Source organism: Sinocyclocheilus grahami, unplaced genomic scaffold (genome assembly GCF_001515645.1).
Source record: "Sinocyclocheilus grahami isolate Dianchi unplaced genomic scaffold, SAMN03320097.WGS_v1.1 scaffold747.1, whole genome shotgun sequence".
NCBI classification, from domain to species: domain Eukaryota; kingdom Metazoa; phylum Chordata; class Actinopteri; order Cypriniformes; family Cyprinidae; genus Sinocyclocheilus; species Sinocyclocheilus grahami.
Genome location: NW_015505926.1, coordinates 336092 through 349959, shown reverse-complemented (window position 1 = coordinate 349959; position 13868 = coordinate 336092). Strand labels below are relative to the sequence as shown.

At 37.3% G+C, this 13868-nt stretch overlaps 2 protein-coding genes across 3 annotated transcripts in view; both read right to left on the bottom strand.

The window, feature by feature from the left end:
- On the bottom strand, window positions 1-7989 carry LOC107560901 (calcium-independent phospholipase A2-gamma-like). 2 transcript variants are annotated; one of them, XM_016245190.1, is made up of 11 exons: window positions 7943-7989; window positions 7383-7606; window positions 3921-5372; window positions 3292-3441; window positions 3037-3194; window positions 2738-2832; window positions 2004-2175; window positions 1866-1923; window positions 1590-1784; window positions 1305-1500; window positions 1-583 (listed from the first exon to the last, which is right to left on the bottom strand). In XM_016245190.1, the coding sequence occupies exons 3-11, from the start codon at window positions 5280-5282 to the stop codon at window positions 321-323; spliced, it is 2649 nt and encodes an 882-aa protein (XP_016100676.1). In that variant the 5' UTR covers window positions 5283-5372; window positions 7383-7606; window positions 7943-7989; the 3' UTR covers window positions 1-320. The 2 variants fall into 2 exon arrangements, with proteins under 2 accessions (XP_016100676.1, XP_016100675.1); XM_016245189.1 differs by lacking the exons at window positions 7383-7606; window positions 7943-7989 and adding an exon at window positions 6844-7361.
- The window catches only part of LOC107560860 (nascent polypeptide-associated complex subunit alpha, muscle-specific form-like), a 9855-nt gene continuing 2266 nt past the window's right edge, over window positions 6280-13868 (bottom strand). The window contains exons 4-5 of the mRNA XM_016245133.1: window positions 13197-13681; window positions 6280-6316 (exon numbers count right to left, since the gene is read on the bottom strand). Of these exons, the coding sequence (XP_016100619.1) occupies window positions 6280-6316; window positions 13197-13681 (522 nt within the window). The remainder of the gene's footprint in view (window positions 6317-13196; window positions 13682-13868) is intronic.

Genomic DNA, 13868 nt, shown 5'->3' with positions numbered 1-13868 from the left:
TCTTAGTTTTATTTCATTTCATAAATCTGAAAAATTAAAACAGAAATAAAGAAATAAATACATCAGTCTATAAATATTGACATTCATACAGAATTTATATTGGCATATAAGTGCTCAATACGTTTAGTCTAAAATGGCTGTGTATTTGATTTGTAACTTCTCTTACATGATTTGTAACTTGTCAAAACACAGCCCTTCACAATCTTGTGCGACCAGTGAGGACATATCTTTATAACTTAATGATGTTTTTGTATTATAGCGTTCATCCACATAATTGCATACATTCAACTGAATTCTCGTCAGCACTGTGTAAAGTCCACTCAAGCCCAGCGCTGCTGCAGCTCCCATGCTTTCCCCCCGATCCAGTCCCGTGTTTTCCAGATTGCTGAGCGTTCTGTCATCAGCACTTCACACAGGCGTTCCAGTTTGGGTCGGTTCCGGTCCAGGTACAGCTGTGTGTCTTTCTGCAGCTGATGAAGCACTTCAGGCCTGCTTTCATCCAGCGTCACGTTTGAGCTCAGCATCGGGTTAAAGCGGAAATACACATTCGGTGATAAGAGGTCATCCAATAGAGTGTGAACACCTGAAAATGACAGTATGAACAATATGTTTAAATGAACCTCAGTATATCCAAAGGCTTTTTTTTAAGAGAAGTGCATATGCAAGTGTTTGCAAAACAGCACAGCTGGCTAAATGCACATTTATTTTAATTTTTTTCTTCCTAATAAAAATTTTAGCTTTTTTTACTTTAACAATTATATTCAGGACTTAAATGTACATTTATCCAACTAAAAGTTTTGTTTTAATCTGAAGTCATTATTTTAAGAGCCACAAAGAGAATGTTTTAAATAATTATTAAATAATTGTAAATTGTTTATTGTGCACAAGTAATAATTTCAAAAGTATTCTTTGCAAGTGCGTGGCAAACAGCACAGTTTTGACTGGCTAAATGTACATAGCATCAAAAATAAATAAATGTTTTTATTTTTTTCTAATTTCTTAAATATAAATGTATTAAAATAACAAATGCTTTTATCCAAAGTAATTATTTAACCATTTAATTATTCAATAATTATAATGTGTGTATTGTACACAATTCATTATTGTAAAAGTATGTATTAATTATTAATAATATATTAATAATTGTATAATTGTCTATATTGATAATTGGTATAAGACAAACCCATGAAAGATACCTTTTTTAAAATTAAATTGTAAATTGTGCATTGAACACAATAATTGTAAAATTATTATTTGTAATATTAGTAAATGTAAAATGCTTCTCATAGTGATATCAGACTAACCCTCAGTATCGGTGGCGCTGCAGATCAGGTTGCTGATTTTGGCTCTCAGACTTGTGGAAGTTGCAGGCCCTCTTCTAGCATTATCATAGCGACCAGTTCCCAGTGACAGCACACACTGGAAGGGCAGGCTGGGCCACAGCAGTCGGCTTTCATGGACAGCCAGAGCACAAGGGTTATTGAGGATAAGACCACCATCCTGGAGAAAAAAGAAAGGAAAGAAGGTCTGGATACAAGTATATTTTGAGTCCTCAAATTTACTATCCGTCTAAAATGGACTGTTCTGACCTGGTGTATGTCACCATGAAGAGGGAACTCCTGGAAATATCCTGGAGCAGCAGATGAGGCCCGGACAGCCTGCCACAGCCGGTATCCTGATCCTCCGGCATAGCGGCTCAGTCGTCCCGGAGCATGGTTATAGTTGCGGAAGATAAATGCTTTCGGACTTTTTCCCCAGTTCACTACGGCACTTACGGCAGACACCTGTGTGAGAAGAGAACAGCAGTCAGGAGATCACGAAAACCTGGATTTGAAAAAAAAAGCCAGATGCTATCTTTGATTGACCTTTGGGCTCAGCTCATCTCTGGCTGTTTTGATTAAAATCTCCTCCCCCAGCTTCTCCCTATGATGACCATGTAGGAATAGTTAAGAAAGCAACGCTGGCATTAATATAGTATAGTTTTTTTACTGTGTAAATCCAACCTTAAGATCATCTCCCATGTTTCTGTGCTGTAGTAGGAGTGCGTCCAGCCCATCTTCACAGTACCAACCAGAGGGTTTTGTCGAAAAACATCTGACCCGAAACGATGATACATCTCTTCACATTCATCTAAAGAGATATGAGCTAGACCCAACATGAAAGCCAGAACTGCTCCTGTACACCAAACGGAGACAAAAAGTACATTATATAATATATAGGTATGTACCAAACATAGAGTAAGCTGGTCATTATTGCAAAATGAACCCAGGCAAGGTGATTGAGAGCCTAATGCGGTAAATTATGCAGTCAGTTTTTACTATCTTTCAAAAGTTTGGGGTTGGTAAGATTTTTTAAAATGTCTCTTATGCTCACCAAGGCTGCATTTATTCATATATACAGTAAAACAGTAACATTGTGAAATATATTGTGAAATGTTTAGCATCATTACTCCAGTCTTCAGTGTCACATTGTCCTTCAGAAATCATTCTAATATGCTAATCAAGAAACATTTATTATTATTAACAGTGTAGTAACAGTGAAATGTTTGTGCTGCTTAATATTTTGTGGAGACCATAATACATTTTTTCAGGTTTCTTTGATAAATCAAAAGTTAAAAAGAACAGCATTTATTTAAAACAGAAATCTTTAGTAACAAAAAAAAAGTTTGACCCCAAACTTTAGAATGTTCATGTATATATGTTTAGAATTGTCGAATAGTTTTGTCATGCATTATTACCAGTGCTGACTCCACATATGTAGTCAAAGAGCTGATACACTCTTTTTCCTGTTTGAGCCTCCAGCTGTTTTAGCACTTGTAGTGGAACTAACCCTCTGTAATACACGAAACAACTTTAAGTAAAAAGCCATCTTGTCATAAACACATTTGTTTATACGAGGGACAAAAATATTTGACTTTTTTCTGTAAATTGCTCACAGATGTTCAGCATCCTTAAAAAGCTTTTTTGGAAAATGTATTGGATCATATTTGTCCAATTTTACAGGCATAAACTGTTGATTAAATGTGGTGTTTCCTACTTGGTTCCGCCTCCATCAATGGAAAGCACCCTGACCCCACAACCTCTGACCGGATCCACATAACCAATCAGAGCGAGAGTTTCCCTGATGACTTCTTGAAGTTTTTCATTCATCCAAAAGGTCCGGCGGCATCTAAGCAGCTGCATTGCTGCTTTTTCCTATATTTAATCAAAGAAATGAATAGAAAATTCTGAATTTCTACAGTTACAAGAGAGGTCTATATTTGGTGAAGGGATTGAGTGTTTTACTGTATACCTGCCACACCACAGCCTTGCATGCTGGGTGCTGAATGAGGTGAGCGTTCAGCTCCTCCACACAGGAAGTGATAGACGACTGTACTGTAGCCTTTTCCAGTCTCTTCAGTAGAACTCTAGTCATCTCATCTGCCTTTCTCCTCCTTAAAACCTAGAAAACAGATTTCCTGCTATAATTAATCAATTTCATTGGCTTCAAAGCAGATTCGCTGCAAAAATAAATAAATATGTAAAAAAACTAAATAAAAATTAAAAAGGCTTTTACAAAATAAACACAAAAAATAAAAATAAATAAATACCGTTGTAGGATTTACTTTAAAACAATTTTCACTCAGAAATGTATAATAAGTTCCACAAATAATTACAAAAAAAACAGCAAGTAACACATTACATTTTGAATTAACAATCATAATAATCATTTAAAAATCTTCAGGTAACTGATATGGTACCTATATTGTGCATCCCTAGCACATGGACCAATGGGGAAAAAAAGTATATCAGTACTCCTAGCTGTCATTCACTCAATGGAACTCATACTAGTTCCAAAATTCAATTGCCAACATACTTGAGTAGGGGTGTCTGATTAAATTAATTATGATTTCTGGTCATGCCAAAGTCAGCAGGACTCACTGTTTTATCCAGAATTTCCTCTGGGGTCCTTGTTACAGTTGTGGTCTGGTCACTATGCCTGGAAGAGCCCATTCCCAGGTAGCTGCCCACAAAGCCAGGTATAGTTGAGGGTTTCAACAGACACTCAAAAAAGGACACTGTTTTTTCCTGGATCACAGTGTACTTATGTGAACCTCTGTAAAGGTTTAACTCTCCATCTACCTCCTCGTTCTCTGAAGCTGCAGATCCTTTAAAGTACCGGTTAACGTGGTTGGCCATGTAAGTGTAATTTTCCCCAAAGCGAGTGGTGAGGCTGCTCATGTGGAACAAGCCTGGGGATTTGGGCTGAAGAAGTGGATCTTTAGGTTTATTTAGAGTGTCCAGTGAGACTGAAGTCTTCAAGATGTTCATCTCAGTATGTGGTGATTTCTCAACAGTATCTGCTACTTTTGCTCCAAAGTATCGGTTGATGTGACGGGCAAAATGGAGATATCCTTCATCCCAGGAACTAGATACATTGTTATCAATCTCTGGTCTTGTACCCATACTAATGTTTTGCTTAGTTTGCGCAGTTTCCCTACAAAGACCACTTTTATTATTCATAACTCTTCGCTTTCTGCTTCTAGACCTTTTGAGCCCATCATCCGGTGATACCTCCATATGAATTTGCTTTGCTGGATTTCTAGAGAATACAGAGTTAATGTGATTGGCCACATAGATGTAACTCTCCCCAAATCTGTTTGCCAAAGAACTGATGTGGAACAACTGTAGTCCAGGATAGGCTGAGGTCAAAGGTTGATGTGAGGAAGATTCAGAGACCTGCTCAATGGCAGGTGTCCCAACAAAAGCTCTGGACTCTCCAGTGCGTCTCTCTCTCTGAACTCGTCTTGATGTTCTGGTTAGCGGTTCCTGCACTGCAGACATCAATCCACCTTGCCCATAATCTATCACAGATACCTGTTTCTGCTTAAAGTACAAGTTTATGTGTCTGGAGAGATGATTAAAAGACTCTCCTAATCTCAGTCCAAGCAAGCGCAGCCGAAAAGTAGTCCTGCTGTGCTGGTAAACTCCAATGGGAGCTTCTGCTTTGAAAGTCTCTCTACTGGAGGTTGAGTATAATCGATACATCTGAAGGCCCCGTACATTCTCATATTTCATATTACTGCTAATTGCTCCAAAAAGTCTGATAGTCTTCTTTGATCTATGAGATTTGAGAGGGATTCTCCTTGTAGACTGAGAGGAGCAGATACTCTGACATGACCGATGAGGCCTCCTGACAAGGTGAGAAACATTTCTGATGTTTGTGAGCAGATACTTGTACAGTAACCGGAGCCGCTTTGACCCCAGGTGAGTGACCCGGGTTTTGTCGAGGTACCAAGCCATCAGTGAAGCACCAACAACAACAGAGACCAAGCAAATGATCTGAATGAGGACTGAATGAGCATTGGCAGCAGAATCAGAATCATGGAATGTCTAAAATAGAAAGAAACAAACAAAAATTCAGCAAAGCGGAAGAGATTCTTATTCATAATGTGTCTGTCTGTCCTTGTGGTGAATAATTAAGAGAAAGGTCAGTTCTTTGTATTTATTCCCATAAACAGGAAAAATAATGAAGATCATTATGTTTAATAATGTAGACCACAGTGTTGATTTATGTTTGTACGCCCCCTCCTGGTCAGTTATGGAGGATTTATATACTTGTGTTACTTATATATAAAACTATAGTTAAAATAAATAATGAAATTTCGCAATAAATAAATAATGTGTAAATAAATGTCAAAAATACATCCATGTCCAATGGACAAATGTAACTTATGTTATCCATTTACTGACTTTTTCATTATTTATTGACAAGTTTGGCACCACAAATCCTCCATAGTCAATTGCTTTGAAGTTTGTACTTATGCTAATTTATCAATAGTAATTCAAAGCAAATCTTCTAATAAATGACACGCCACCATGCAGATTACAAACCAAATAATTACAGAAAAAAGTGAGCCAATTCGATTAATAAAAATTCAGTCCTTTTAACCGTGATGTTTTAATTAGCCAATTTTAATTAAGTCTTTAATTCAACAATCTCTTTAGGGATTTTGCAGAGTGGATTTTATAAGCCATTCTGTGAATAAGAACAGGGTGACTGTGCTCAGAACTATGAAATAGGACACCAAGAAGTCAACTGTAGGTCAGAAAAATACCCTGTTTAGTACTTCCATGAACCTCCGGTACATATTTATAGTTGCCTGTTGGTCACATGGCAGACAGCAGAGAAGTGCAGCTATTTGCCTCTTTTGTCTTTGTTGTGATCTATGAGGACTGGCAGCGGCCTTTGCGTCACGTTGTGTACAGACAGTTCCACAACATGCCCGTATCCATGTGCTTAGGCACAGTGAATCAACCTATTTAAAATGCCAGACATAGTAAAAATTCACCAGCAGCCCCAGTGACTGCTTTCTCTTTTGTAATTTGTTCCAACGTGTAAAATATTAACACAAAGGCTGACCCTAATGTATATCATAAACAACTGAGAATTTAAATGCTACACAAACTTCAGTATCTATTCTCAGACCCATATTCAGCAAAAATTACAAATGTACTAGTAACATGGTCTATATTTTTATATGAAAAATGTTAAGCAATACATATTTTAATGAATGATAGAAATCTATTATTAGAGTCATAAATCTCATTGGCCTTGATAAAACAAACAAATCAGAGATATACACACACACACACACACTATCTATTGGTTGTAATTCTGTAAGATAAAGAGTGTGACTGTTTACAGTGTGTAGCTTAAGTAATGATTACAACTCGTAACATAAAAAATATCACAATTTATTCTTCACTAAAACAGAAGGTCAAGTTAAGTCCAATTCAACAAAGCACACTTAACCTTGAGGGTCACTTGTAGATTTCAAATAAACTAGTTATTTTGTCTTACCTGTCGCTCTCTCTTTATCTCCTGAACTTGACTTCAAGGTGATAAATAAATGCTGACTTTCCTTCCAAAACACTTATATTGCTTGTTTTCTCTTGGATTACGTCCTGTGGTGTTTACACTTGTTTCTGTTGTGGTTTTTAATCCCACCCTACTCTGAAGTTAAAATCCTATTGGTTGGTTTAAAGGGACTACTGACCAAACCCCTGACTATTTCTCATTAAAGGACAAGCTGTCCTTCTGCATCTTAACAGTTGATGTCCAGTCAGGAGGCTTCTAAATTTAGAAAACGTTCCCTCAGAACTGTTCAAAGTGTCAACACTCTGGCATCATTTCCCTCACAGTACTGAGTAATTTATTGTATATACATATATCACAGTGCGTGTTTTTTTTTTTTTTTTTTTTAAGTTGGAGATCTTAATAAAAGATCATTTATTCTGTTCACATATTGACATTACCGTTATATTCAGACTCTTAAATATTAAATGCAATAAACTTAACAAATAACAATAACAGCTGTTACTTCCAATACATCCATTGACCTGGAAAGTCTGTTTTAAAGCTCTCTATCCCTTATGACTATTTTTTTAGCACAGTGTCCAGTGGTGCAGCCCTCTCTGCAGGTCCACTTCAGTCTGTTTCTTGCAAACACCCCATACGCTCGCTCCATTACAGGCCTGAACAGTGGGAGAGAGATGAACGTGCCAAGCCAAGCCAAACCCACCGCACTGTACATCACTGTGAAAGCTGGAACTCCACGATGAATCTGCTCTCAGACGAACAAAAAGTCACATTGAGGAATAATTAATTATACTTGATAAGGTGCTCCTTGAATTTAAATACCATACAAATGTTTCTGAATGTTTTAGACTGAGGAAAACCAGTGAGAAATCATGATTTTTTTTTTCAAAAGAATCAAAGGAAAACCCAAAAGATTCATAGATTTTTTTTCAGAAAGTTGGCAACTAGTTTAAAGTTCCCAAAATTATTCCAAATGAGGGTGAGTAAATTATGACACATCAGCATTCAGTGTGGACTTTTTAAATGCTCTTGTGACTTTCTACAAAAAATAAATAAGATAAATAAAATAAAAATCTCTCACCTTGTTCTTCTCATCAATCACAGTCATTTCCTCCATTGCCATCTCATAACTGACTCCTTCATATTTGCTCCCATCATATTCTGGCAGTGAGATGTCCACAAAATCTACTTTATCTGCTCAGTTTCTCTGAAGAAACCTAATTTCTTTAACACACATTGGGCATTCTCCATCATACAGCATCTATGGCACAAAATGAACATGATACACTGCTTATAAGGATGCCTGGCTGGAAAGCTCACTAGGCTGCCTTCAAGATATTTCTTCTGATGCGTACAAGCTCAAAAATGCACACTCCAGTCTATATATTTATTGGACTATCCTGGGCGTAAAAACAACGTCACTGTAATTAGTTTAAGGAAGAAGTGTGTTCTCACCCTTATAGTGTCATTAGATCCTTGTCCTCTTTTGAGAGCAGAACAGTCGCTATGCAATAACAACACTCGTTCTGGAGTCGATATAACGTAAAGCTCCAACCAAAGGTAAGCTGATAGCCATTTTAGTCTTATAAACTGATTTGACAGAGAAAGGAGCATTTAAAATTACGTGCTGTACTTTATGACTTGTTCCGTTGTCTGTTAGCTAACTCGCTAAGAACTTGCACAACACATTTAGGTAACGCGTTAAGAGACGAAGTAACTTAACACTTATTTTTACATACCGAGTAACGTATGCAAGCATGTGTGACGACGACATTTCAGTATTGCGGCATCAAGTTAATTTATTGTATTTGATCATTAGTATATTATTCAAAACAAAAGCCAGTGCGCACACGTGAGATCACCGACTGTAACTGTTCCTTGTTACTTTTCCAAAATAAAAGTCCCACACACTGTCCATTCTAAATATCTGAAAAAAAAAATCGGGACTAGAAAAAAAAACTGTGACTGTATCTTCCACTTATTAAAAAGTAAATATGTAATCCGACACAGCCTCGACTGGACATTACAATCTTTATTTTAAATAATGTTTTATACAAATAATAAAAAAAAAGATCCATCCCCAGACAGTGATATGAGCTAGTTCATATTTTTACCTTCCCTTGCTCTATGGAATTCATGTTTCGAGCTGCTCTGGACAAATTTACCAAACAATGAAATAAATATTCAAAAAAAGAAGAAGAAAAAAAAAAATACAACAAAATATATCATTTCATCAAGCCACGCCTTTATTTCTCTTGTGTATAAATTGTACAAACAATTGTGTAGATCAAATCAGCAACATCTTAATGTGACCCAGTCCCTGATCTCCATCTACATCGTCAATTCCTGTAAAGGCAGGCAAAAAGATGAATTAAGTAATACTGCTTGAAACCATGGCACCACATTTAAAGCCTGAGCTCTTCTCAGAACAAATGAACTGGCTTCAGGACAAATTCAGAAGAACGAAAGTCAAATGTTAATTCATCACAGAAGAGTTTTGAAAAAAAAAAAAAAATTTTGAATTGTAAAATACATTTTATTTAACTGCATAAACTGAGAACTTTTAAAATAAAGCTATCAGTTTAACTCACCATAATAGCATTGACAATGTCATTATTGTTATTCTTCAGTGCACGCACGGCCTTTGCCCTGGATACATTGGCCTGTGACATGACCAGCTCAATGTCCTTGACCTCCACTCCGGTCTCATCAACCTGCAAATGGTAAAGCAAATCACTCATGAATGTGGACATTTACTTTTCACATTTGTTGAACACATCAACAGAAGACCTTTCATGAAGCATCTTCAGTATTATTCTGTTCTAGAATCACACTCACCTCTTCCTCTTCGCTCTCCTCCTGTACTGTGGGCGTCTGTGTGTTTTCCTGGATGTTTGAAACGGCTTCTCCTTGAACCTTGAACTTCTCTGCGGCTGCTAACTGAGCTTGCTGGGACAGATCTTCAATCTGAGAGGAGCAAAAAGCATCAGGAGTTGAGTTGGTTTTGTGAGCTTCAATGTGTTCTTCACTTACACCACTGTGAAAGTTTCCTCTCTCAGGACAGAAAGTTTGGCTTCATCAGACTCAGAAGAACGAAAGTCAAACTGTTTAAATCATCATCAAAAGGTCACTTAGGTCTAGATCACCAGGCAAGGTTGCCATGTAGAATTATTGCATCTCAATAAATTAGAATGTCGTTGAAAAGTTCATTTATTTCAGTAATTCAACTCAAATAGTGAAACTCTTGTATTAAATAAATTCAGTGCACACAGACTGAAGCAGTTTAATTTGCATGTGTTGTGAGGATTTGCAGCGCGTGTGTTGTCAAACTGATGAAGATGTTTTCTTAATTTGCTGGTGTTTTTTCAATTTGCATGTGTTTTCTTAAGTTGCAGCGCGTTGAGCTCTCTCGGCCACCGTACTTTAGGGATTTTGCAGAGTGGATTTTATAAGCCATTCTGTGAATAAGAACAGGGTGACTGTGCTCAGAACTATGAAATAGGACACCAAGAAGTCGACTGTAGGTCAGAAAAATACCCTGTTTAGTACTTCCATGAACCTCTGGTACATATTTATAGTTGCCTGTTGGTCACATGGCAGACAGCAGAGAAGTGCAGCTATTTGCCTCTTTTGTCTTTGTTGTGATCTATGAGGACTGGCAGCGGCCTTTGCGTCACGTTGTGTACAGACAGTTCCACAACATGCCTGTATCCATGTGCTTAGGCACAGTGAATCAACCTATTTAAAATGCCAGACATAGTAAAAATTCACCAGCAGCCCCAGTGACTGCTTTCTCTTTTGTAATTTGTTCCAACGTGTAAAATATTAACACAAAGGCTGACCCTAATGTATATCATAAACAACTGAGAATTTAAATGCTGCACAAACTTCAGTATCTATTCTCAGACCCATATTCAGCAAAAATTACAAATGTACTAGTAACATGGTCTATATTTTTATATGAAAAATGTTAAGCAATACATATTTTAATGAATGATAGAAATCTATTATTAGAGTCATAAATCTCATTGGCCTTAATAAAACAAACAAATCAGAGATATACACACACACACTCACACTATCTATTGGTTGTAATTCTGTAAGATAAAGAGTGTGACTGTTTACAGTGTGTAGCTTAAGTAATGATTACAACTCGTAACATAAAAAATATCATAATTTATTCTTCACTAAAACAGAAGGTCAAGTTAAGTCCAATTCAACAAAGCACACTTAACCTTGAGGGTCACTTGTAGATTTCAAATAAACTAGTTATTTTGTCTTACCTGTCGCTCTCTCTTTATCTCCTGAACTTGACTTCAAGGTGATAAATAAATGCTGACTTTCCTTCCAAAACACTTATATTGCTTGTTTTCTCTTGGATTACGTCCTGTGGTGTTTACACTTGTTTCTGTTGTGGTTTTTAATCCCACCCTACTCTGAAGTTAAAATCCTATTGGTTGGTTTAAAGGGACTACTGACCAAACCCCTGACTATTTCTCATTAAAGGACAAGCTGTCCTTCTGCATCTTAACAGTTGATGTCCAGTCAGGAGGCTTCTAAATTTAGAAAACGTTCCCTCAGAACTGTTCAAAGTGTCAACACTCTGGCATCATTTCCCTCACAGTACGAGTAATTTATTGTATATACATATATCACAGTGCGTGTTTTTTTTTAAGTTGGAGATCTTAATAAAAGATCATTTATTCTGTTCACATATTGACATTACCGTTATATTCAGACTCTTAAATATTAAATGCAATAAACTTAACAAATAACAATAACAGTTGTTACTTCCAATACATCCATTGACCTGGAAAGTCTGTTTTAAAGCTCTCTATCCCTTATGACTATTTTTTTAGCACAGTGTCCAGTGGTGCAGCCCTCTCTGCAGGTCCACTTCAGTCTGTTTCTTGCAAACACCCCATACGCTCGCTCCATTACAGGCCTGAACAGTGGGAGAGAGATGAACGTGCCAAGCCAAGCCAAACCCACCGCACTGTACATCACTGTGAAAGCTGGAACTCCACGATGAATCTGCTCTCAGAAGAACAAAAAGTCACATTGAGGAATAATTAATTATACTTGATAAGGTGCTCCTTGAATTTAAATACCATACAAATGTTTCTGAATGTTTTAGACTGAGGAAAACCAGTGAGAAATCATGATTTTTTTTTCAAAAGAATCAAAGGAAAACCCAAAAGATTCATAGATTTTTTTTCAGAAAGTTGGCAACTAGTTTAAAGTTCCCAAAATTATTCCAAATGAGGGTGAGTAAATTATGACACATCATCATTCAGTGTGGACTTTTTAAATGCTCTTGTGACTTTCTACAAAAAATAAATAAGATAAATAAAATAAAAATCTCTCACCTTGTTCTTCTCATCAATCACAGTCATTTCCTCCATTGCCATCTCATAACTGACTCCTCCATATTTGCTCCCATCATATTCTGGCAGTGAGATGTCCACAAAATCTACTTTATCTGCTCAGTTTCTCTGAAGAAACCTAATTTCTTTAAAACATATTGGGCATTCTCCATCATACAGCACCCAGACCCTAAAACACCAAGACACATTAAGTTAATTTGCCATTAGACACATAGATTTTCACCAAAAATCCTGTTGGAATAATCAAACTCTTCAATGGCAATGGAGAAAAGGGTGGATCAGTTTTACAGTGTTTTAAATTGCACAAATACTTTAATACCCTTTAATATACCTCAAAATAGAAGCAAACGTAAATTGCCATTATGCTTATAACTCTGAACAATATCCACATTGATAAACCATTCAACTATTGGCCCTATGCTCTTTGAACTACTTCCTGAAAAGCATCCAACTAAAGCTTTAATTTAACTCAGACTAAGAAAAGGCGATTTCCAGACCATAGTTACCAGGCTAAATTTCACTGATGAAGTGACCCTAAAGAATTTGTGGGGAGGAAACATTTGACAATATATACACCAGCATTAGGGATATGCCGGTATCAAATTTTCATGTTACGATTAATTGCTAATGCTTTTATCACGGTATACGGTATTATCACAATATTGAAATTTAGTTTTAAAAAAGTGCTGTCATAATACAGTCTTTCACGCAACATATAGTGGTGTTGTGCATTTTGACCAGTTGATGGGAAAAGTATTCTTAAAATGCATTCAAAATTCGGAATAATTTGTAATATATAATTATTCACGGTATTTAGAAGTGCCCACAATAACAATATCATGCATATTCATTACCGTGATATATCGCATTACCGAATACCGGCACAAGTCTAACCAGCATATGCATAAAAAGCAAAAACAGACAGAAAGAGATAGATAGAAAGAGATACCCTTGTCGTTCTTGATGACTGGCTCCAGTATGGATGGGGCTTTAACTGGTTTGGGAACAGGGGCTGGCTCAACTTTAGTGAAAAGGACAGGTTCAGCTTTAGGGGTAGGGGCAGCCTCAACTTTAGTAGCAGGGGTAGGCTTAACTTTAGGGGCCGGAGCGGACTTAACTTTAGAAGCTGCAGCCTCAACTTTAGAGGCAGAAACAGGCTTAACTTTACGGGCGGCCTCATCTTTAGGGGCAGAAGACTCAACCTTAGGAGCAGCAGCCTCAGCTTTAGGGGTAGGCTTGCCTTTAGGGGCAGGAGCAGCCTCAGCTTTGGAAGCAGGGGCAGGCTCAACTTTAGGGGCAGAAACAGCCTCAACTTTAGCAGCCGCCGCCTCAGCTTTAGGAGCAGCAACAGGCTTAACTTTAGGGGCAGCCTCAACTTTAGAAGCACAAGACTCAACCTTAGGAACAGCAGCCTCAACTTTAGGAGCAGCAGCCTTAGCTTTAGGGGTAGGTTTGCCTTTAGGGACAGGAGCAGCCTCAGCTTTAGGGGCAGGAACAGCCTCAACTTTAAGGGCAGAAACAGCCTCAACTTTAGCAGCCGCCGCCTCAGCTTTAGAAGCAGCAACAGACTTAACTTTAGGGGCAGCCTCAACTTTAGGAGCAGGGGCAGCCTCAACTTTA

What these genes read in the sequence shown, in the direction of transcription:
- LOC107560901 (XM_016245190.1), bottom strand. Translation starts at nt 5,282, where the DNA reads ATGGCTTGGTACCTCGACAAAACCCGGGTCACTCACCTGGGGTCAAAG. An exon ending in GAGATGAGCTGAGCCCAAAG is followed by an intron (nt 1,785 to 1,865) that starts GTCAATCAAAGA and finishes CTTCTCACACAG; the next exon opens with GTGTCTGCCGTAAGTGCCGT. An exon ending in TTCATGGTGACATACACCAG is followed by an intron (nt 1,501 to 1,589) that starts GTCAGAACAGTC and finishes TTTTTTCTCCAG; the next exon opens with GATGGTGGTCTTATCCTCAA.